This window comes from Electrophorus electricus, chromosome 5, assembly GCF_041902795.1.
Source record: "Electrophorus electricus isolate QZ-2024a chromosome 5, ASM4190279v1, whole genome shotgun sequence".
NCBI classification, from domain to species: domain Eukaryota; kingdom Metazoa; phylum Chordata; class Actinopteri; order Gymnotiformes; family Gymnotidae; genus Electrophorus; species Electrophorus electricus.
Genome location: NC_137501.1, coordinates 8891732 through 8916101, shown reverse-complemented (window position 1 = coordinate 8916101; position 24370 = coordinate 8891732). Strand labels below are relative to the sequence as shown.

The 24370-nt window shown below is 40.8% G+C and overlaps 2 protein-coding genes across 6 annotated transcripts in view; one reads left to right on the top strand and one right to left on the bottom strand.

The window, feature by feature from the left end:
• slc4a4a (solute carrier family 4 member 4a) overlaps window positions 1-12175 on the top strand; it is a 46161-nt gene extending 33986 nt beyond the window's left edge. For 2 of the 4 annotated variants that reach the window (XM_027028691.3, XM_081714120.1), the window contains 12 exons: window positions 2174-2241; window positions 3040-3225; window positions 3350-3463; window positions 3614-3775; window positions 4664-4842; window positions 5588-5660; window positions 6134-6202; window positions 6290-6463; window positions 6836-6997; window positions 8698-8791; window positions 9506-9579; window positions 10363-10499. In XM_027028691.3, the coding sequence (XP_026884492.2) occupies window positions 2174-2241; window positions 3040-3225; window positions 3350-3463; window positions 3614-3775; window positions 4664-4842; window positions 5588-5660; window positions 6134-6202; window positions 6290-6463; window positions 6836-6997; window positions 8698-8791; window positions 9506-9543 (1319 nt within the window). In that variant the 3' untranslated portion in view covers window positions 9544-9579; window positions 10363-10499. Of the gene's footprint in view, window positions 1-2173; window positions 2242-3039; window positions 3226-3349; window positions 3464-3613; window positions 3776-4663; window positions 4843-5587; window positions 5661-6133; window positions 6464-6835; window positions 7018-8697; window positions 8792-9505; window positions 9580-10362 lie in introns of all 4 variants that reach the window. The other 2 variants (XM_081714121.1, XM_081714119.1) reach the window with 2 other exon arrangements.
• A 3275-nt stretch (window positions 12176-15450) lies between these two features.
• Window positions 15451-24370, bottom strand: part of gc (GC vitamin D binding protein) — a 35349-nt gene continuing 26429 nt past the window's right edge. For both annotated transcript variants that reach the window (XM_081714123.1, XM_027028705.3), the window contains 8 exons: window positions 23035-23167; window positions 21214-21302; window positions 20586-20712; window positions 19868-20070; window positions 18397-18532; window positions 17339-17433; window positions 16726-16837; window positions 15451-16290 (listed from right to left, as the gene is read on the bottom strand). In XM_081714123.1, the coding sequence (XP_081570249.1) occupies window positions 16249-16290; window positions 16726-16837; window positions 17339-17433; window positions 18397-18532; window positions 19868-20070; window positions 20586-20712; window positions 21214-21302; window positions 23035-23167 (937 nt within the window). In that variant the 3' untranslated portion in view covers window positions 15451-16248. The remainder of the gene's footprint in view (window positions 16291-16725; window positions 16838-17338; window positions 17434-18396; window positions 18533-19867; window positions 20071-20585; window positions 20713-21213; window positions 21303-23034; window positions 23168-24370) is intronic.

Here is a 24370-nt window from a genome sequence, read left to right as displayed (position 1 = left end):
GAGGCTATTAGAATTAGAGGTTAGACATAATTGAGTGGAGTGGACTGGGCCTTTTATGAAACCCTAACGGTTTGGCTCAGGATATCTCATCCTGTGTATTATTTAGTTTTTGTATATTATTTCCATTTAGAAGCACCTCATTGGTGCTAGCGATTTTGACCCATCTTTTGTCATGCATTAGCCATCCTCTAACTCTTCGTCCATGATTATGATCACTGCTGACTGAGTTTTGGGGTGTTAGACTACGCTCAGCCCAGTGTGACATCGGCACATGGACACAGAAAACATCTCACTGCTGGGTAGAAAACTGCTATACACCCACCACCCACTCCGATACACCCACCACCATGCTACTGTCATGGCAGTGTCACCGCTGTGCTGAGATACCTGGTCAGCAAATTGGTCAGCTGTGCTTCTTTGGTCAAACAACTGACCAGTGATGAACTGGCTCCATAATGAGTGACAAATTCTGCATAGCGACAGAAGACGCATGTACTGCACCTATAAGAGGTGTTTTCCTAATAAAGTAGCTATTGAATGTAGGTGCAAGGTAGGTGTTACTACTAAAGTCATCGAGTATTTCTAAGTTTTATCAAACGTCATTCTTTAATATTGTTATCTTTAGTTCAGTTTTGGAGTGATGCCGTAAGTAAGATATCTTTGACTTGATACATTGCTAGTCCCAAGGCTCAGCCATTAGACAAAGAAACTTTTAATTCCTTTATTTTATTTTCATTATTAAACTTTATACACAAAGAAAAATGATTTTTGTCAAGGAAGTGGAATCTGCTCTACATGGTATGGGACGAGCCCATAAACCTCTTCACTAGTCTTGTACATGCAGTGCTAGGCAGGAGCAGTTTTTAAGTGCAGATGAAAAAGCTTTTAGTCTGTCAGCCAAGTGTATGGCGGTAACAGGTCTGATTTCACAGCATCATTTGCAGCATTTGAAAATGTGGGCAAAACAGTATTATGTAAGCAAGCCCAGCTAGAATTTTTTTTTTTAATGTCTATATGATCCATCATAAATTCAAAACCTACCCTATATCATGTTATAGTATACACAGTATTACTGTCCTGCTACAGTCTATGATACACTGGTATTACATAGTTATTAGTTACACATTCTGTCACTATCAATATTATTATTGGTAACATTGATTCTAATTAAAGAATTTGATATTACTGTTTAGAATACCCCAGGATGGTACTGCATGCTAGAATGCTGTTTTACACCTACAATCTATATATCAAAAATAAAATAAAATTTGCTTCACAGAAATTTGCTTCCTTTGAGGCAGATGCTTCCTTCTAGCGCTCACCATCAGCAGCCCTTCCATTCTTGTGTGCCACAGCTGATGTTTGTTTATTGTGCTCGCTTTGTTGCGTGTGTGTGTGTGTGTGTGTGTGTGTGTGTGTGTGTGTGGTCACGTTTGCCAGTGCAAAAATGAAGTTGAGGGAGTTAATCACCCCCATCCCCTCCCCCCGACGGTGCACTAATGCATCATCCACCACCCGCCACCTTCCTCTGAAGTAGCTGTGTACTCCACCTACCTCCCCTCCCCCCAGGTTCCTCCAGCGCCCCCCCTGGGAACCAGGAGAAACTGCAGACAGGTGGAAATCAGCATCTAATAAGCCGCGGAGGCTGGGAGGGTCTTTAAAGATTAATGGCGGAGAGAATGCATTGAGTGCTGGCGGTACACACACCAGGATGTCACAGCTGTAGCAGGCTGTTCACCGCCAGTGAAAGGAAGTGAAAGCTTAGGTAGATGCTAATTCTGTCAGAGGAGAGAGAGAAAAAGAGAGAGTGAAGCACTCTTAATGTCGCATGACTAATTATCAACGGCGCCTTTTTATTTACTGTCTGATACTTAGGATATAAGTAATTGTACTTATATGTACATTGCTGGTGATGAAGAGTGCTGAACTTCCTTTGGAATTTCAAAGTAAGAGTGGTATATGGTTCATACTGCAGCTGGTGGTTTTCATTCTCTACCTAACAAATATGTTATGATGCCACAAATATTGGCTCTATAACAATAAACAGTCTCTAGGGTTGCAGGATATGTCCTAATAGTCAAGTATGAGTGTTACCTTTTAAAATCCTCCAGGATGATGCTGCATGTTTTTGCTATATGTGGGTCAGTATTTAACCTGCTTTTATATCTTTCAGTAAATAGCTCAGACGCATACAACGATGCAGATGAAACATCCATTGTGTTGGACAACTTAACCGACCTAGTAAGTTCAGCCTCTCCATCAGCCCTGATCACTTTAAAGTTTCCTTAATGTTTAACATGTTCCTTAATGTTTCACATGTTTTCACATGTTTCACATCTCATGTCTACGGTGTATGGGACAAACAGATATGAGTCTCCCTTTTGATGTGAGTGACATATAGTTGTCTCTAAAACCAATTTTGCACTTGCTTGAGTTAAAATAACGCACAGCTAATCTACACAACCCTGTTTTCGAAAATTGCCCTCAGTCTCAATTGCAATCCGGCCCATAACTGTCATATTATCCTGCGGTATCAATGTGTAGAAAATGGCCATAGTCTCAGTGGGGTTAAACCCACTTCCTCTGCCCTGAGCTCACTGAAACATAATGCCCAACCACAATCCCTGCCACCACCTGCTCGGCTTGCCTGAAGGAAATCTCTGCTCTCGTGCTGCACCCTTTATCTAACACAGGGCCACCGTGGACACACGTTTCAGTCAGCTTCCCTACCAGTTCTCCTTTAGCATATTGCAATGTAAGAATCTCAAGGTGCCCCTCCCACTGTTTGGTAAGTAGAGTGAGTAAGTAGATGCTGTCTCCTACGAGAAACATATCAAGATGAACATATAGAAGAGTTTGCTGGGCTGATTTTTAGACTAATTCACAGAATAAGTAGGAGTTTTTTGAAAATCCATCAAGTCTTTTGAAGAAAAAACATACACAACCCCCAAGGTTCAGTTCTAAAAACATACTTTAACACACATTACCCATGTAGGGTTTCCTGCGTTTAACATAAGGGGTGTGCTTTACCTCCAAAAGCCCTTCAACACTACCTGGTCCTCGTTGACGAAGAAGGAATGCCTGAAGTATGGTGGCAATCTGGTGGGGAAAGCCTGTGACTTTGTGCCTGACATCACTCTTATGTCCTTCATCCTGTTCTTTGGCACCTATGCCTGCTCCATGTGTCTGAAAAAGTTCAAGACCACACCCTTCTTCCCCACCACGGTAAGCCGCCGACAGAATTCCCCATCGCCATTCCCATTTTCGGCTCCACTTCATTCCCCAAAACTATGGATTAAGGGAACTGCGTCCTTTCCGCCTGTCCCATCACAGTTCTTTCTGTTGCTAGGTGAGGAAGCTCATCAGCGACTTCGCCATCATCTTGGCCATCCTGATTTTCTGCTGCGTCGATGCTTTGGTGGGAGTTGACACACCCAAGCTCATTGTGCCAAGTGAATTTAAGGTAGGCCTCAAGTCCTTTGATTTATAAACTTCTTCAGATTCATTTATTTCCACCCAAACAAATTGTGTATATTATTCATTACTCACATGTAAGTATTTCTATCAGTTATTGCTCTCTGTTCCTCTTCTCACTCTTTCCCCCATCCTGCAGCCTACGAGCCCACACCGAGGCTGGTTTGTGCCACCGTTCGGTGGGAACCCCTGGTGGGTGTACCTGGCATCTGCTCTGCCAGCCCTGCTGGTCACCATCCTGCTCTTCATGGACCAGCAGATCACGGCCGTCATCATCAATCGCAAGGAACACAAGCTGAAGGTAGCCCCCCCCGATAGACACACCCCGCCAGCTCCGAGACCAAGACCGTGGTCGGCAGGCATTCTCCTGGAAACCAGGAAAACCCACATAGTTGTTGGCAAACCACAACCAGCCTTGCGCTCTCTGCCAGTACTGCCATATTTAGAGGGTTTTGTCATATACAGAGGGTTCTGTCACTCCTCCTTTGTTCCTAGGAGGTGAGTTAAGGCTTTAATGTAAAAACAGCTTGGCACTAGCAGGTCCTTTTGAGTCACAGATAATGGCAAGCATGGAAGATCAGGGCAGAATATTGGTCCAAAGTATAAACCGCAGACCCTAAATTAGTGAGAGATAATTGTGAGAGCACCATGTGCAACCGCTGGATCAATCTGTTGTGTGTGCATCCAGCGTTTTACACAACACCACAAACCATGTGCACATTTGCAGTGGGAACTATTTTCCCTCCATTCAGGCTATCCCTACACTGCTTAGTCAGCGGCCGTAACAACTGGGCCTTTTGTTGCTCGCAGTGTGAACAGATTTGGAGGAGCCTGACAAAGACGCGTTTGTGAACCAGCCGAAAAAAACAAATCCTTTCATTTGCCTTTGGATGACGCAATATGACACTTTTTCTGCAACACTGCATGCCCCTCTGTCCGAGACCCTCAAAAGCTTCACTACTAAGGGAGAGCTCCTCCTTTATCTGTGCCTTTGATTGTAATGAATAACGAACTGGGATCAAGAACCCTGACCCCGGTTTAATAAAGTACCCAGAGTGAAGTTGTGAGTTGTTGACTTGCAAGTCTTGATTTCAAGGCTCATAAATGTTCTTTGGGTCTGGACGTTGAGAATCTCGGTAACGGCCTGTTCTAAGCATGCCTCCTTCTCTCTGTGGTTTGCGTGTTGCAGAAAGGTGCAGGCTACCACCTGGACCTCTTCTGGGTGGGGGTCCTGATCGCTGTATGCTCATTCATGGGCCTGCCGTGGTATGTCGCCGCCACCGTCATCTCCATCGCCCACATTGACAGCCTGAAGATGGAGACGGAGACCTCAGCTCCTGGAGAGCAGCCTAAGTTTCTGGGGGTCAGGTAAGTTTCACCAGCTGACAAATCCCCGTTTTGGCAGTAGGGACCACTTATGCCTGGTAGTGGCAGCATAATAGAGTTATGCAATAACTGAAGTTTGGAAGAAAGTCCACACCTGAAGCTCTTTTCTCCCAGTTAAGGTTTAATATATACCAAAGCTACTGTGCCGCTACCTTCCCTGTTTCACCCCGCACCTGTCATCTCCTCAGCAAAGCAGAAGCCGCTTTAAACTCCCGAGTCCTGACTCCTTTCCGCTCTCTGTGGTTTCACATTCTCTCCTGAAACCGGATTTGGTTGAATGCGCAGTCCACATGTGCATCTGCTGACACATGTGCCATGAGGTGGATTCAACATTGTAAATGCAAATCGCAACGACACATAATCCGCTCTCGGTGTGCTGCCGTCATGGCAGAGATGTGCCTGCCAGGTGGGGACCTTATTTGCCGTTACGCCGCAGGGCTCCGCAGCACTGCACACTGCGGGGCTGGAGGAGGGTGGGTCGTGTTTAGAAGGCTGCTTATTTGGTTACACTTGGAGAAGCCATATTGACACAGCTGTAAGCTGCACAAACATCAGCACTTTTCCAGCAGTGGAAAATCCAACCCGGGGGCATTTGGCATATGTACCGCTGACCAGAACTATGTCAGTAGCAGCCAGTAATGACTTATTTACTTCTTTAGTTGTAACAGCCAGGCAGTATTATTGTCAGACCAGGCATTTTCATCATGGTGGTATTAATCCTCTGCAGGGAGCAGAGGGTGACCGGTGTCTGCGTGTTCCTTCTCACCGGCCTTTCTGTCTTCATGTCTCCAATCCTCAAGGTAACATGGCTTTTTATACAAAAGAGCGTATTTCCTGTTGTGTTCCTGCTGATGGCATGGCATTTTGCTTGCCAGATTTTTTTTCTACCATGTGCATATTATACTGGGCAGTCCTTAATATCCTGTGCAGTGACATGAATTTGGCTCTCTTCTCCAGCATATTGAATTGAAAATGAAACACTATGAGATTAACTCACTGTGAGGCACTGTGGAATGTCCTGAGGTTAACACTATGACTGCAGACAGTCAACCTTTATTTGATGGTATTTGTATCAGTATCGCCTTTACACATTGTCCAAGTAACCTAAGGTCTTTTTAAAAGGGAAATGTATTAAAAGGCCATTTGACTTTGTAATGGTGCATATATGTAGACTGGCATCGCTAATTATTAGTCATCAGTTTATTTCTCGAATTACCTTATTTATACTTGCAATGTTTGTTCAGGTTGCATATATGTGTGTCATTCTCCCCAGTTCATTCCCATGCCTGTTTTGTATGGAGTCTTCCTCTACATGGGCGTGGCCTCACTCAACGGAGTCCAGGTGAGTTGGTCTGGTATCTCTCGCCACACCTTCCCCCAGCCACCCGTCCACACGATCGCTCCCTGCTCACTCTCGCCTCTCGTCCAGTTCATGGACCGCCTGCAACTACTCCTCATGCCTGCCAAGCACCAGCCGGATCTGATCTACCTGCGGCACGTGCCCCTACGCAAGGTGCACCTCTTCACCTTCATCCAGCTGCTGTGCCTAGCCCTGCTCTGGATCCTCAAGTCCACCGTGGCTGCCATCATCTTTCCGGTCATGGTAAGTTTGCATCTATCTGCTCCAGCCACCCCCGCAACCCACCGCTTGCTACGGCTCACCGAGCCAGATCCGTGTCTGGGAAACACATCACTTGAGTGTCGACTTCGAAGAATTTTGGTCAGTCAGAGGCTTCTGTTTCCTGTATGCTGGTGATGTATAGAAACCAATGGAAATTGGTAAGCTGAGCTACCAATAAGCTGGGCTAAGATGACCTAAACATGTGACGCTTGCAGTCACATAAGAATCTTGTTATAGTTTTTTATATTTTATCGGTAGATGAAACTTTATCAGTACAGTACAGTACCATCCTCAACAGTGTTCCAGAGAATGAACCTAATGCAACGTCTAACACACTGCCATGTGTTTGGCCAGATCCTGGCTTTGGTTGCAGTGAGGAAGGCCATGGACTACGTCTTCTCTCAGCATGACCTCAGTTTCCTGGATGACGTCATCCCGGAGAAGGACAAGAAGAAAAAGGAAGATGAGAAAAAGAAGAAGAAGAAAAGAGGAAGCATAGACAGTGACGCAGACGATGTAAGTAACCCAAACACTGCTATTATCATCTTATATCATCATATTATCATCTAAATAACTATAAAGACTGTCGGAAGTTATTTTTATGGCTCAAATAAAGCAATAGTATTGCTTTTTCAACGGTTCTCCTCTATCCTGCATGTAGCTCCATGTAGGAGTGATATTGCTTCAGGTCCCACCAGTACATTTATCTACCTCGCCCACTTCGGTGGCTGCCAGAGAGACCAGCGCAGGGAGACACACTGCTGTCACTCCCCATTACGCCTCCTATTAAAAATATGATTCTGCAACTTTTGATCTTTCCTGTGCACCCATGAGTCTGAGTCTGTTGGGACCAGGTTTCATTATTGGGCCTAACCATGAACTGTGGTTCAAGTCAAGTCAAATTTATATATAACTCTTTTTACAACAGATATTGTCACAAAGCAACTTTACAAATGTCTGGGACCAAGCCCCCAGTGAGCAAGCCAAGGGCGACAGTGGCAAGGAAAAACTCCCTAGAGCACGAGGAAGAAACCTGGAGAGGAACCCATGTTTTTTCTTTCTCTCCATCTTTGTCATTGTAAAGTGACCTTGAGTCTGTGAAAGGCACTAAATAAATTAAACTTATAAGACTCGGAGGGGCCATCCCCCTCTGGCCAACAACGGACACAACAATTGTAACAGTATAGACAACAAGGAGCAGAATAAGTAGTGAAAGAGAAATATAAATAAATCATAATCAAATAAAAAATAAGCAATTAATGTCTAGTCAGGTTCTCTAGAAGTCCTAGTCTGTTCCTGATGGCGTGCATGGGTCTGAAACCCATACTGCATGAGAAGCACCATCAAGGGCAACGGAGACTTGGATCCATAAAAACTCCAAGATCTTTAACTGTTAGAGAAGGTGTGATTGGGAGATCATTGAGGTTCATTGAGTAATTAGAGAGTGAGGATCTAGCTATCTCTGGGCCTAATAGAAGCAGCTCTGTTTTGTCAGGATTAAGTGAGAGAAAGTTCCTCAACATCTAGTGTCTGACGTTCTTTATGCATTCCTTAATAATACTAAGCTGCTATTTGTCCTCTGATTTAGCTGACAAATATAGCTGAGGATTATCAGCGTAGCAGTGGAAACTAACACGGCGTTTACATATAATGTCACCTAGAGGTAGAATATATAAAGAAAAAAGCAGAGGCCCTAGAACAGATTCATAGCTAACCTTGTTGTATGCTGAGAAGCCTCCCTTCATGTTAACAAACTCAGAAAATGTCAGAACTTCAGGTCTTGAATATAATCAGGCTTGATTGCATATCAGTAATTTTAACTTTAAAAAAGTGCAAAAGATTCACATTTTGATTGAGATGTTTCAAAGTCCATCAATAGGTAAAAATAAATCTTTAGTGCTATTACTGTTTTCATGTATTATCTTTGAAAAATGCAGTTGCATCTCCTTTTGCATTGTCTTCTTATAATTTTTAATGCAAATTTCTAGAAATTAATTGTGTTCTGTCAATAATGCCTAAAAAAATAATGCCTGAAATCATGAAATTTGGCTAACAGCAGACCCCTATGCCAGGTCCTTCATGCTTAATGGTGTGCTATATCCGTCCAAGGCATTCAGCAGTTGTGAGCATGCCTTGCCCCCACCGCATGCTGCCCCACCCCTACTTCCTCTGACCCTTTTTTAAGTGCTCAGCGAATCCTTTTACCTCCCCCGCAGTCGGACTGCCCCTTCAACGAGACCGTCCCCAGCATTAAAATCCCCCTGGACATGATGGAGCAGGAGCCTTTCTTGGGGGAGAAAGCCTCCGACAGTAAGTAAGAGCCGAACGGTGATGGCACCCCGACCCTCTTTCCGGGCCCCCAGCCGCGGGGTCCCGGGCACTCCTCCCATCATGCTGCACTGCCTGCAGCGCATGTGGTTACTAAAGCCTCCTCTCCCATCAGTGGTTCCTTTTGCTCTCTCTCTTCCCAGACTTTTTAAACCCCTTCTTTCTCTCTTCTGAATTTCAGCTGCATGCTTTTGCTTTAATATTGTCACATTTGGAAAGGACGGGTCTCGTAGTAGAAAGCAGCATCGCTTTTCTTTTGGGTCAATTTGTGTGTCAACACATTTCATCGGGCAAATTGGTCCCATTTGTTTAGTTGATGCATTACAGAATGATCTCCTGGTAGTGAAATGATGTTGACCATGACCTTGTGGGTAACGTGGATGCCAAAGTTTGCTTGTATTTGCATATGCAAGCAAACGGGCCCAAATTGACATGGGCGCATAAATATTTGTACACTTTTTTTGGCTCCTCTTTGCATGCATGATACTGAGCACTTTCTAACGGCACGTCAACGCATGCTTGAATATGATGTTGCTTTTCAGTTCACTGCAACAAAAGTGCATTAACCAGCCTTGAGACGTGGGTTCCAGTGGATTCCAGTTTGTGTGCATGGGAGGCATTCTTGTGGTGCAAGCGTGACGGTGTAGCTGCAGGGCTTTTGTGTGTCTCGCTCTAACCACGCATCTTGTCCCGCAGAGGAGAAACCTTTTCATGAACAATACACCTCATGCTGAGAAGCTGCACTGCTGTCAGGACAGCCTGGTGTCAAGGTAAGCCAAAGGGTGTGGGATGCCTGCGCTTGTGTGAGTGTGCGAAGATCAGTTTGAATGTGGAATATTTACATTTTGAATGTGTGCGTGCATGTTTGTGCATGGGTGTGTGTATGCCTCTGGGTGTGCGCGTGTTCATCACCCAGTCAGAACGGTCGTGATTCGTGCGTGGAAGGCCTCCGGACAGCCTTATCTAGGCTTAAGGCAGATCGCAGTGTGCAAGGTGCAGATGACTCCAGGCAGTGTAAGCAGTGTAGCAGTGAAGAGCCAGTAAGGGCTATACACACAAATGCCAGTCAACGTTCTAGACAAACATGAGTGTGCAACTTATAGGAGTCTTATTTTCCTGGCCTGTTATCACCCCCGTGGGTAATTATCCCTGCCCTTCTTCTGACGAAGGCTTGTGTAGGTCACACTGTGCTGCTGCAGTGGCAGTGATACAATAATCTCAGGGTGGTGCTGATAAAAGCAAACTTTAAAATTGATTATGGCACCTAGAAAACCTTTGTCAAAGCCTACGTCTTATACTGGCAGTTTTTATGAGTAGTCTAGACTAAAATGATCAAGAGGCAATTTCTGTTGGCTAATCCAAAATGAGCTAATAAAAGATTGTTAAACTATAAATTGGACTGATAAAGCATTATGGTAAGATGCAAAGTAAGTTGTTGATCTGTAACTCCACAACTCCATTATGTCTACTGTGTTGAAATGATAAATGCATGAGACTGTCCTTCTCTTAAAATCACTAATAGAATTACATTCCTTATTTAATCTGTTTTTCAGTCCAGAGAGACTGTGCCTCAGATTAAATGTGCCTCAGATTAGAATTAAAATGGACTCAGACGACGACGACGACGACTACAAATACTTCTGGAAGCATCAAGGGTCTGAGACATCACTATAGCCCCTCCTCCTCTTTCAGCCAATCAGCAGCCTACAAAATGAACTTTTCAAGTGGTTCGTCAGTGAATTCTAAGGGAATCCTTTTTCTCTTCACGGAAAGCCATTTGGTCAAGGGATGAGACCTGAAAAGACTTGTATCTCCTTTGGAAGGATGCTTTCTCTGACTGGACCATACCAGCCATGCCGGGGGCCGTTCCCGCCATGGCCTCTCACCCGAAGTCTTCCATGATGCCATTTCACTTGTCGCTTGTCTGTCACTTCCTTCCTAAAAGCCCTGGCTGATGTGTCATAATCCCTTACTACTATGCAAGTCCTCATTTCACTCTTTGGCTGATCAACAGAAAATGCTGTAGCTGTTTCTCACCACGTGTTGGGAGAAGACACTCCCCTCTCCCATCCCACCCCCATTTGTATGCATTTCACACCTGACTTTTTAAATAAGGAATTACTGTAACTGCATTTTCCTGTAGCAGGAAAATAATATTTTGATAATTTAAAATTTTTGTAGCTCTACCTCTTATTTTAGATGACAGGCATTCTGTACAAAAAAAAACAATGACAGAAATGTCAAAGTTTGGATTTTTTTTTTCAGCATGGGATTTTAATATTAATATTATCTTTAGTGTATCTCCTGTCTATTTAGGGTACCTCCTGAACAAAATATTGAGTCAGAAATGTATTATTAACACGGAGGACAATGCTTGAGATATGAAAATAATATATTGTTATATATAGCTGTTCTTAACATTTTAGTAATACTTAATCATATTGTTTATGCTTAGTTTTATAATATTAAATATAATACAATTATTACAGTATTATGATGTATATTGTATCCCTTTACAAGTGATTACATATGTTAAAAAATGCTAAAGGTTCTAAAATAGTCTAATAACTAAAGATACTCTCTAATGTAAAGATCCACTCTTTAATTGTTTGCATTTTGCACTATGGTTACATTAATTGCATGTTTTATTCATACTGTAGATATCTGCAGTAACACCTGGTTATATCACAGCCCTTAATATCTTCCTTTCTTCCTCTTGGAAGTGTTTATCCTACACAAATGACCTAAGTGACTTAACCAAGGCTTGCAATAATACATGAAACACTCTAAAGTTATTTAGCGGTGTTAACACAGTGCCGTTCAATACACTTTTCTATTCATGTGCATTATTTGAGTGTTTTCTAGTTATCTATTGGTCATCATACTTCTAAATTACTCACAAGCTTTAAACATTTTGGAACTCCACACTTTTTGAGCGGAACACTTTTCATGTGAGAATGTAATACATTTTCATCTGATTCAACACGTGAAACCAACACTGGAACCCAGGATGATTGTAGAATTGGAAGAGATTTCACAGTTGCACTGTCCAGACGTAGCTGCCATCTTCTGTGGCCTGTGTGTCCGAACCTTCATTCTTGTACCTGTTTTAACATTTATATATGAATGAATTTGTAACTTATATTTTGAGGAATTACATAGTGTAAACTGATGAAGAATTCTACAGAGGGCATGTTAGAAAAAATTCACATTGTTTAAATGAAGATTATATTAATAGTAGTGTGTTTTAAACTGATAACATTTTAAATCACAATTTTGTGACTTAAGAGCACACAGCTGAAGTGATTTTAGAATTTATATTTTTCAAAAGATATGAATATTAAAAAATAAACTGAATTTATTGCATTCTGTCTGCATTTCTTTAAAATTGTTCATCCAAAAATAGCCTCAGAATGAGCTAGTAATGAACCATAGGTTTTGTTTTCCGTAATAGGTTTACTATTGAAAAATCAACTCATCATGATTCGTTGTGATTCACTTTCACTGTTGCAGGATCAGTAAATGTATTTTTATGAAAAATAAAGATCAAAATATATACTAGAAGAGTCTTCTAATATGGTTAATAATGCTCTTAGATGAATATGAGCTTTGACAGTTTATAAGCACTATGCGAAAGGGCACCTGTTTCTTTACTATGTTTAATTACACATACATATGCATAAGAGTGTAAACAAAACCAGCTTGATAAATGGTGAGTCCATAATAAATCACAGTTCTTACAACTGAGTCAGTTCTTACAACTGAGATCAGGAGCTGATCGTGGATTGCAGCAAGAAGCAGGAGCGGCTCTACCAACCTGTGAGGATCAGTGGAACCACGGTGGAGAGAGTAGATCGTTTCAGGTACCTTGGTGTTCACATCTCGCAGGACCTGTCCTGGTCCCGCCATACCAACTCCCTGGCAAAGAAGGCTCGTCAGCGTCTTTACCACCTCAGACGCCTAAGAGACTTCAGACTGCCCTCCAAGGTATTGCGGAACTTCTGCACCTGCACTATCGAGAGCATCCTCACAGGGAACATCACAGTCTGGTTTGGGAATAGCACCAAGCAGGACAGACAAGCACTCCAAAGGGTAGTGCGTTCAGCAGAGCGCATCACTCACATGGAACTTCCTGACCTGCAGACCATCTACTACAAGCGGTGCCAGACCAAGGCCAGGAGGATTGTGAAGGACCCCACCCATCCCAGCAATAGACTCTTCTCTCTGTTGAGGTCAGAGAGCCGCTTTCGCTCCCTGAAGACCAAGACAGAGACTGAAGAAGAGCTTCTTCCCACAGGCCATTCGGGCCCTGAATCAGGGAAACTGATAAACTGTGGGGACCACCACCACCATGTAACATAACTGTATAACTGAGTATATATATATATATATATTCAATTACTTTGTAACAAAACTGTAAATATGTTGTTATTCTACAAAACGGATCTGTACATTCTGTACATTGTGTACATATATACACAACCATATACATTGTACATTGTGTATATAATCATAATATACATATATTGTACATACATTGTTAATATATTTTGTACATACATAGAATATATATATATATATATTTCACATATATAGAATATCTATATTTCTCTATGCACCCCTGTTTTCTTTCCTCAGTTTGGACAGAGCACTCTCAACCATTTCACTGCGAGTTATACTGTGTATGACTATGTATGTGACAAATAAACCAAACTTGAATCTTGAAACTGCCCCCCCCAAAAAAGTCCTGTTGATTATAGCTTGTACAACTCTGCCATCTAGTGTTCAAAAGTCAATCTTACACAATACCTTAAAACAAGTAGCTCATAAATGATCAACGAATACCTACATTGTTATGGCATATATGGAGTTAAAGCCACTGAGAGCTGAAGTGAATAACATTTATTATCTTTTTACAGAGGCACCTGTTAAGGGTGCAAGTGAACAGTCAGTTATTCCAACACATGCTGAAGCAGGAAAAATGGGCAAGTGTAAGGATCTGAGCAGCACTGACAAGGGTCAAACTGTGATGGCTAGACTGGGTCAGAGAATCTCCAAGCAGGAGGTCTTGAGGGGTGCTCAGTGGTTAGTAACTATTAAAAGTAGTCAGATGAAGGACAACTGAACTGGTAAAAGGGTCATAAGTACTGTAGGTTCATTGATGTGCGTGAGGAGCAAAATCTTAAAGTCTGTAGCCTGGTCCAATGCCACAGAAGAGCTACTGTAACATAAATTACAGAAAAGGTTAATGCTGGCTAGGATAGAAAGGTGTCAGAATACATAGTGCATTGCAGCTTTCTACATATGGGCCTACGTAGCTGCATATCGGTCAGAGTGCCAATGGTGACCCCTGTCCATTGCCAAAAGCACTTATAACGGGCATCAGAACTGGGCCATGGAGAAATGGAAGAAAGTGGCCTGGTCTGGTGAATCAGGTTTTCTTTTGCATTATGCAGACAGCTAGGTGCATGTGTCGCTTTCCTGGGGAAGACATGGCAACAGGAAGCACTATGGAAAGAAGGCAAGCTGGTATATTCAGTGTGATGCTCTGGGTGATATTCTAAAAACCTTGGGTCCTGGCATTCATAAGCATGTTACTTTGACATGTGCCACTTGGTTTAATGGTATGTCTGATTCTTCTGAAGAAGATTCTAGGTAGAAACTTCAGTGTACTATTGTTAAAGATGTAGAGGTTTCAAACAAACAGGTCGTTTTGAACAGAGGACCAAAACAAACCTTATACTACAATTTTTACTACCTCTCATATTCATATATATATATATATATATATATATATATATATATATATATATATATATATATATGAGAATATGAATGAATATATATATGAATCAGACATACCATTAAACCATCTGCCTAATATTGTGTAGGTGCCCCTCATACTGCTAAAACAGCTCTGAGCCATTGTAACTTGGACTCCACATGACCTCTGAAGGTGTTCTGTGGTATCTGGAACCAACATGTTAGCAGATCCTTTAAATCCCATAAGCAGTGAGGTGGGGAATCCATGGAACAGACTTGTTTTTCCAGCATAACCCACAGATGATTGAGTTCTGTGGAATTTGGAGTATTTGGAGTATATATAGACATATACATGAGAGAGAGGAAGTAAAAAATTATGTTTTAGTGTAGTACAGTGTAGGTGTAGGTTTGTGGAGGTATCCAGAGAAGCTTAAACTGGATTTACCTTCTAGAATTTTAAAAGCACATTGCTTGCACAACTGAAACATCCTATGGAAACTTTGCATACAATGCTTTGTTTTCTTTCTTTCTTTCTTTCTTTCTTTCTTTCTTTCTTTCTTTCTTTCTTTCTTTCTTTCTTTCTTTCTTTCTTTCTATCTATCTATCTATCTATCTATCTATCTATCTATCTATCTATCTATCTATCTTAATCTTTTTCTGTATTTACATGATTGATAATCAAATTAACAAATTATATCAGAACATCAGCTGAGAGAAAACTCTGGTGCTTGAGCAAGCGAATTAAAATGCAATGTACAATTATGGAAAAACTGCAAGATATTTAACACAGTACACCTCATTCATATAGTGCACTTCATCATTCCAGTTGTTTCAGGAAATTATATATTCACGATTGAGAGTACTGAGCTCATGGTCTCTTTAGTAGAATAGCACTTTAATGACATTTGAAGAATGGAAACTCAAAATATGAATTTCCTTGCCACTCATTACCACGCAATTTATCATTACCATGTAGAACATATTAAATAGTGCCATTATGTCAGCACAATCACTTGCTTTCAGTGGCCTGAATCATCATAGTTCTTTCCACCTCAAGATGCTGATGTGCAGCAGATGCAGTGTCTGGAAGAATCAAGCTCTAATGCATACAGTACTTGCATTGTGAACTATGACGCTTTATAAAAAGCAAAGGCAGCTCTCTAGAAAAAATAACAATGCAGAAGCTTTGAAATATGTTTACCAGTGTAATTTTAAAAGGGTAATGGTAGTGGTTAATGATTAAGATTCAAAACCTTTCATTAACGATCATATTTAAGATGAAGATGGTTACATTTGATAGTCACAAGAAACGTTATAAAAATGATCCTGTGAACTATCAATTTTTCAGCTATACCCCCCCCCCCCCCCCCCCCCCCAAAACAAGTTGTGTAAGCAATCACAGGCGAGCTATTAAGATGGTCAGAAGGAAGACGATTTCTACACATACAGCAAGTGTTCGTCGTCTGTTACAAAATTCAAAGGTTTAATCTGTAATCAATTGTTTCGTTAGCCTATACTAAAGTAGCGCGTAGATACATTTTACATTTAAAAATCTATTGCTGAGATAAAAGCATTTTGCTTCTTGAATCAATCGATTTTGTGGCAACACAAACAGCAAGCTGGTTTAGAAACTGGTTGTGCTTTTAGGGCCTCCGAATGGAAACTTCCGTGAGCGTTCAAGATGTAGCGTCATCCTCTGATTTAATGATCGCCTCAGTCTGTGAAAAGCAACAAAAGAGGCAAGTAATGAGCGAGGAGACTATCGCTACTGTTAGATGGTAATAATTAGATGGTACTGGTTTTAGAGTTACTGACATTTACCACTTTACATCTGAGTCATCTTTCTGGAATATAAAAATAGTACCTAGGGAGGCGGATCTCGCTCCATCATAGATTAGCCCTATTTGTAGAACACTCTCCGGTTTTATTTAAAATAAGTACACAACTGAAATTTTAATTACTATGTAGTGTAAACCCTGTAATCCAGGGTCTAAATCCTTGCACTAAAAGGATTTTGTTTCCCCCCCCCCCCCCCTCATATCAACACACACCAACACACTTCACTGGGCACTCATTAGTCAGCCAATTGATGTCACGGTCGCGTTTGCGGCTCACAGAAAGAGAGGGGCGGTTAGCGGAAGTGGCGCGCTCACCAGCTTTTGGCACGCTAGTGCTGGAGAGTGCTGGAGGCAGCATGACGTGGCCAGCTCAACCCAGGCCCGGGCACGCTTCTCGGCCCCCTCACCCTGGACCTCCCGCTCAACCCTGCAACACAGAACGCAAAAACGTGCCGAAGCGTTTCGGTTTTACACGCGAGCACAGGCTTCGAAAAACTAAAGGATAACTTTAAAGGCTCCCAGATCGCTAATATGGTCAGTGGTTAACGAATCTAGTGTGGTTTAGCTTTAAATGCTAACCGGTGGATTTTGGTGAAATTCATTAGGTTTTAGCAGCGTATCCTTTGGGTGAAACACTCCTTCAGTCCTTATAGGGGGCGCAATACTGGTCACGTAAAGCTGAGTTTATTTTCGATCACCTAAATGAGGATGCATGGTTAGAGCACCAATGCTGGATTCCGTCAGGTTTATATAGAAACAATTTTGGTACTTTTCGTTTGTCTAAAATGACCGAAGCAGCATGTGTTTTGGAACAGGAGCGGGCGTGTGCGTGGCTTGTACGAGACATTAATTTGTTTGAGGTGCAATTTTAAGAAAAAAATAAATTATAATTTACGCTTGGATGATGAATATTCATAAAAGATCTTACATTGTTTTGAATGCAGGCAGCTCGGTTTTAAAGTACTGCGAGCAGAAGCCATCTATCTTGGTCAACAGAGCTTCCGTCTTTTCTAGTTTGTTCTTCTGTAAGATAAGAAATCGAGAGGATAAAGTTCTTCACTGGCAGACAGGATGGCAATAGGAATCTCAAAAGGAAACCAGGCTTTCTTCTAATCGTTTTTTATCACGCGTCTTGACAAAAAGATTAAAGGCTGTAAAGTTTTCTTAACAGTTCATTTATACATCAGCGTACATAATACACAAAATTCATCAGTGAAAGGTCGTGGTTTCTCGAAATCAATTTAAGTAGAATTTAAGTTCAGCTCTGTACCGGGACTATGTTCGACATAAAAGTACTTATATATGTAATTGGAGTATTTCCAACGAAAAATGAACGTGTTATTACAGTCAAGGTGGTGACCTTGACCTCAGGTGGAGGTTTTGTCTTGTAGCCTTTCGCGCGATATTCAATTAAAGTATTACTCAGCAAGCTTCGTTACAATTATGAAATAAAATTGGGAGTCCTTTGTATTCGGCGGCAGTGCCCAGTAGTATACGACCCGCAATGCCGCACTTTCAACTCCTTATAAGTACGCATCTAGTGCTTCATTTCAGAATTGCAGTCACACTTTCCTGTCTTTACGAGAGAATATTAATGTAACATATTTGTTGTTGTTGTTTTAGTAATAAAGTGGATACTATACGTAATAATGTTGCTTTCAAATACAAGTGGGGCAGTGCAAGGTTTCAGAGATCTTAAATGAATGCACAGACCAGTGGGCATACAGATGCACGCCCGTCTGTCAAACCCTTTCGAATATTTGCAATGGTATAGGTGTCGCCTTTCTAGCTGGGCAGCATTTTAACTGGACATCCAACGCATTGTGTCACTGAACGGCTAAGAACCTAAGAAAAGCCAAAATTGGACCCGAAGTAGAATATATTTAAGCCGCCTATAGCATATATGACTTGCATGTAAGCCGTTCATCAAAGCACGGAATCCTGGTGGGAGAGTGCTTATATCATTCACTTGCAGTGTAGTCCCACCTTCTCCTCTAAACACGCTTTGGTGTCATTTGTATCTGAGCAGCAGGCCTCCACTGTGCTTCTCATCTGATCTTGGATAGTCGTCAGCACTGGCAGTGGCACCGATGCATGCTTAACTCCAATCTGGAACAAATGTCTGGACACAATCATGCTGAATTAATTCACTTCACATTATATTGTCACTACTAATGATACTATTGGAATAATTCACAGATTGCAGTCATAGTAGGAAGAAATAAGAGTTTGTTGGTAGTCTGGTTTAGTGGAAGGTGTCAGGGATAATTCCGATTAGTGCTGTCTTAAACAGGTGTCATGAGGTGCTAGATGGTGGACCTTTAGTTCCCTGCTCACGTTAACAGAGAAGGAAAGGATGACTTTATCATTACCTTTGACTCACTGCACTGTTTGCACCCTGAACAGTATTAAAAAACCTTTTAGGGTCATAGTGGGATATTAAGATATTAATAATATATTAATATATTAATATTAATATATAAAAAAAAAAAAAGAAGTTTATAGTCGAGTCTGCTTTTTGCCCTGCATACAGCTGCATAGTGAATAATGAGAATAACGAGGAGTCATTGCAAAAATAATGTGAGAGAAAAGAAATGTGATCACCATTGTTGATGTCAAACCTTGCTGGTCTTATAGAACATTAGGCTGCTTTGCGATAGCCTTTTTAGCTAGGGATGCTTATATAGTCTCTGAACTCAAAGAAAACACTATAGAAGGTAAGCCATACAGAGAAGCCCATCTAATTACTGTCTGGGGTGAATTAATCATGGCTTCTCTGTGAGCCTGTCAGCCACTCTGTATGCACGCCTCTTTTCCTGTCCACCCATGTCCACAAGAAGCTTTATTAGCTGCAGACAGTGCATCATAGCCCTAGTGTATTTGTTTGCACCAGATAGCGTGCACAAGGCCCAGTGCTATAGTAGCCAATCTCTGATACTGCTTACTGACCACTGTAGCATGTAGATGAAACAGATCTTCAATCACTGTTCAAAAATGACCACATAATGAATATATTAAGGGCCGAAACTGGGCTTCATTATGCAACAGGAAAGAAACAAGAAGGGTTCAGTATGGTTTATACATTTTTGCGCTGTGTATCCCAGCGTGCTGACTGTTTGTGTGAGCCCTGTGTGAAGATCTGTAAATGGTACTGCTTGTAGGGAGTGGTGCCTGTTGTTTGGGATTGGGGTTTGTGTCTGTTTTTCTGGTTAGGGAGTTAGAGTAGGATATATATATAAAAACAGTATCCATGATGCTACTGCTATTAGAGTGATATCAATGGTCGGCATGCAAAAGGTTTTAAGACAAACACCACACAGAAATTTCATAAAATCAGTAAAGGTCTGCCCTGCTTTTATTGCTTTATAGCTTTTTATTACTTAAAAAAAAAATCTTTACTTTTGTTCTCCTTCAGGAGATGTAGCATGCAGTGTATGATGGATGGTGAATTGAGCACCTGTCTAGACTGTCTGGTTGGGTCTTCTCACAGAACTGGGTCCCAATGACCTGAGTCATGTTCCCAGATGCCTGCGGTCGTATTTTCAGGTTGTCCACACAGGTGAGAGTATCAAGAGGTGCTTTGCTGCAGCAAATCTTGAATTCCTCAGGCATGGAGGAGAGTATTGATTCCTTGCACAGGACCTTTTGAAAGCTGGTGAACTACCACAAATTAAAACAGCATAAGGGGAATGAGTCTGGATTTACCAGTGGGAGTAATTTAATAAGCCCTGTCTATCAGTGATCTGAACTGGGAAATGGCTTCAGTCAAGAACAAAGCAGCCAAGGCTTATCAACTGCTGATCTGATTATAGGACTTTTCTCTGTTTGAAAAATTCAATCCTCTTGATCTCTTTACCTTCTTTTACTTTTCTGTCTAACTGAGGTGATTAGTCAAATCTCCAGAGCTAAAGTTGCACTACAGCTCAGAAAGGAAAATGTAACAAATTTCATCCATGGTTTGAATTGAATCTCTCACACACAAACACACACACATGCACACATACATATACACACCCAAATTTAAGTCACACTATGGAAATTACGTCACATTCAGTCCTATTCATAAAGAAAAATATAGATCAGACCAATATCTGACCATGTCTGTGGTCCAGAAGAAAGAGTGAGGCCATGTATCAGGGACTGCAACTGTATGAATCTATAACTTTGATCCTTACCTCTTCAATTATATATTTAGGTCGTGTCTGAAAACAGAATTTAGTAAGTGCAGACTGAAAATGTTGAGCAATCTTGGATGCTTCTTCAAACTGTACTTGCAGGAGACTTCCATAATATGAAGCTAACCTGCAATTAACAGGTAGGTGACATTATCAAGCAGAGTTCTTATAAAGTGCATTTGGTTTGTATGATATACTGTAGTTGTACAAATTAAAATGGAGACAAATCATAGCATCAAAGTGAGTGTTGTCCTTCTGTAATAGATTAGCTAATTTATGAACTAACTAGTTCTATTAACTAAATCAGATCCATTAGCTAAATTTAATGTTAATTTCAGCTCACCTGATTAATTTGAGAATGATTAAACATAAACAGTGAAAGTCATTTAGCCAAACATTATAATGACCTGAGAGAGAATTATGTTAAATACTGCAATAGCTATTGAGTGAAAATGTGGATTAAGATTTTGATTAAGTCAGAATTGAACAGAACAGCTACCAGATAGGTGAATTAGTACTGATGATTTCTCGGTGGCGCATCAGAAGGAATTGCACCTTCAGCACTAGGAAAGTGCATCAGTTAATCAGTGGCTTACTCAACAGTACTTGACAACTGAAAGATATTTACCCAGTTTTATGGAATTTTAAATACACATTGTTGTAACAAACGTAGGTAAGAAATCTCAAGAAAGTGGTCAAACTCCTCTGCTGATACTTCTGCAAACAGAAACATTTAATTGAGAAATTAGACAGCAACACTACTGTTTCTTTCTGCTTGTCACTGTCAACACTGAATATGCCATCTTCTCTCTACTCTTTTTTCTCCTCCTCCTCCTCCTCCTCCTCCTCCTCATCATCACCACCACCACCACCACCACCATCTCTTCCATTATCACCATTATCATCATACTAATCACCACAACTGTTATACAGTATAGTTGTTTTTCATTTGTGTGAAAAATCTAAAAGTTAATCTATTCTTTTCTGTATAAGTAACAAACACCTGAACACTATACATCTAAACATTTGAACACTGTATACCTCTAAACATCTGAACACTGTATACTTGTAAACATTTGAACACTATAATTCTAAATGTCTCGACACTTAGTTGGTTTTGGGCAGCAGATGAAGAAAAGCAGTAGCAACCTCCCCAAACTTCAGAGAGCAGTGTCTTAGAATCAGCTGTGTCTGTGACTAAGCTTAAGCAGGTTGGATGTCGTGATGCCAGGACTGACTACGAAATTCCTTGCATTTATTTTACTCTGATCCACCATAGGACAGCCAGATAATTCTTTAAAATCTTAGATGTAATTTTGAGCCTACATGTATACTAATTTATGCACATAACTATATAGTCTTGCCTACTCACTGGTGACGTGAGTATTTTGGTCACTGTAAACAAATAATAGCATATGGTGATCAGTAAGTAATTACAGCATTTGCTGTTATGTGAATCCACAGATTCACCTTTTCCAAATATAAAATTTACAGCAAGCCGTCTCCAGATATATCTACATACACAAAATACAGATATGCTTGTTGTGTATTGGTATTTTTCAATACCAATAGTAGAATCAAAGTATGACCAAAGCAACAAAAATGACACAATGACACAATGTTCTTTCCATTGTGTATCCACTGGACTTGGATATGAACTTGATTAACGAGCTGATCCAGTTCAGATCATTTATGTCTGAATCTGAAAAATGCTTGCACTAATGTGCAGGTTTCCAATGTTTATGAGAAACCAGATTTTTCTTACTTTGCCAGTAGCTATCAAACTGCCATTGGGAATGCACATGTTCACACTGGGCCAAAATTTAAAAAAATGAAGAAAGAAGCAGGTGCCAAATTTATTTCAGCTTGCTGTCATAGAATACGACATCGCTGGTCTGTCCCTTATGGCCAAGGATTCAGATCTTGTCAGTCAGCTGGACTTTGATCAAGCTGTGAGCAATTTTGTGAAGAGGAATGCCTTTATAAGGTGCCTTTATTAAAGTATAAAATATATGGTTTATTCTTGACTTATTGGTTCTGCTTTGATAGCGATAGTGATATTAGTGTATCATCTGAACATAGCAGATATGGTGTAAGTTGTGCATTTAACTGAGATGAATGATAGAGTTATTGCATCATTTCAGTTTTTCTATCATGAACTCTTGGAATACTGTTGAATACTGTCCAAATAAATATTTTAGTCTGTGTGATCATGGTATTAGGATTTACACTCTGTGGCTGTACTCTACATTTGCTGTGTGTGTGTGTGTCCTTTCTTTCTTCATTTTGTCTTTAGAATGATCTTATAACATTTTGAGGGTTTGTGTGCCTGTTAGAATAATTATTCGCATGGTTAACAAACAAGAATCACTTTGCAAATATTTCTTATTTTGTTCAATCATCTCTATTACTTTCCCTTTGATCATTTCCATCAAAAGAAAAGGCATACCTCTTGGAGGAAGCAGGAGGTGGAGATTTTTGGGCTGCAGCAATTCTTAGCCATCCTCACGAGATTTAGGGTTACGTTGAGCAGTAACCCTGCTGGGACACTCCGGTGTCTCCGGGCGAACTCATGGACATACCTATCAGGCAGACAGGGGAGGACAGACCTTGACTGTTTTAATGGCTTTTTTATTTTTTAAAGGCATGGAATTATAAAATGTCACAAGATTTTAGTTATATATAGATAAGGATCAGATCACATTTTAGGAACATTCATGCAGAAATTTAAATAACTTCCAAGCATTCCTAAAATGTTTCTCACAGCTGGATGAAACAATGGCCTTAAATAGTGTCCAGTGTTCACACACTTCACCCTCATCATCCAGGTGTCCTCCCAGTATTTCCTTCTCTACTGTTTGATGAATTGCATAGTTTCATATAAAGACATTTTTATGAAGTACTGTACAGTCATCTTGATATACTGATGCAGAATCTAATATGCTTTAGATTTTAGATGCTGCATGGGTTTCTAGCATAGACCTATGGAATGTTGTCATTAGTTTATTGTCTCTACATCCTTTATTTCTTGTTTATTGACAGATGTGCTTTGCTGGCTATAATTCTACCTGGACTATTTTGTATCTCTGTGCTGTTGTTTGCCATTTGCTTATTTGAATAGCCTCCTAGTTTTTGGACATATATTATACATACATTAGAGAAAACATTCTCATGTTCAAAGCAGCCTAATCTAATTGCTGACATATTAAGATCCTATAAACAAATGACTTTATTTATTTGTTGGTTGGCCCCACTAAAGGACCTCTGTTCTGGTCTGCTTCAGTGTCTGCTATAAGCACTGTAGCTAAATGTCACTGAGCCTCTGGTAGGGCCATTTGTGAAAAGGAAAGCAATTAAACACTCTCTGAAAGGTGCGACAATTTGTTATGTTCTGAGCCATAGAGCAATGTGCCCCATTGTACCACTGAAACTTGCTGGAAAAAAGCCTTGCTTACTAACCTTGTTATAAGAGCTTCCCAGATACAGTAATTACCTTTCTTATCCCCTGAAATAAAAATGCCAGTCCTTCCTCTGATTTTAACCTTTATTTAATCAGGTAAGCAACAGCTGTAAGACTGATATTTGACCTGAGTCATAGTTCCAGCAATACAAAAAATAAGGGGCATGGATTATGCTATTAAGTAAAGTTTTCCTAAGAAACAGAGATGGGTGAAGTGCATGAACAATGTGAACAGAAGAAATGAAAAATGAATTAGAAAAGAAGTGCTGTGCCACAGTTTGAGGCTGTGTGCATAACCATTTTGTGTAATTATATTCCCATGTAG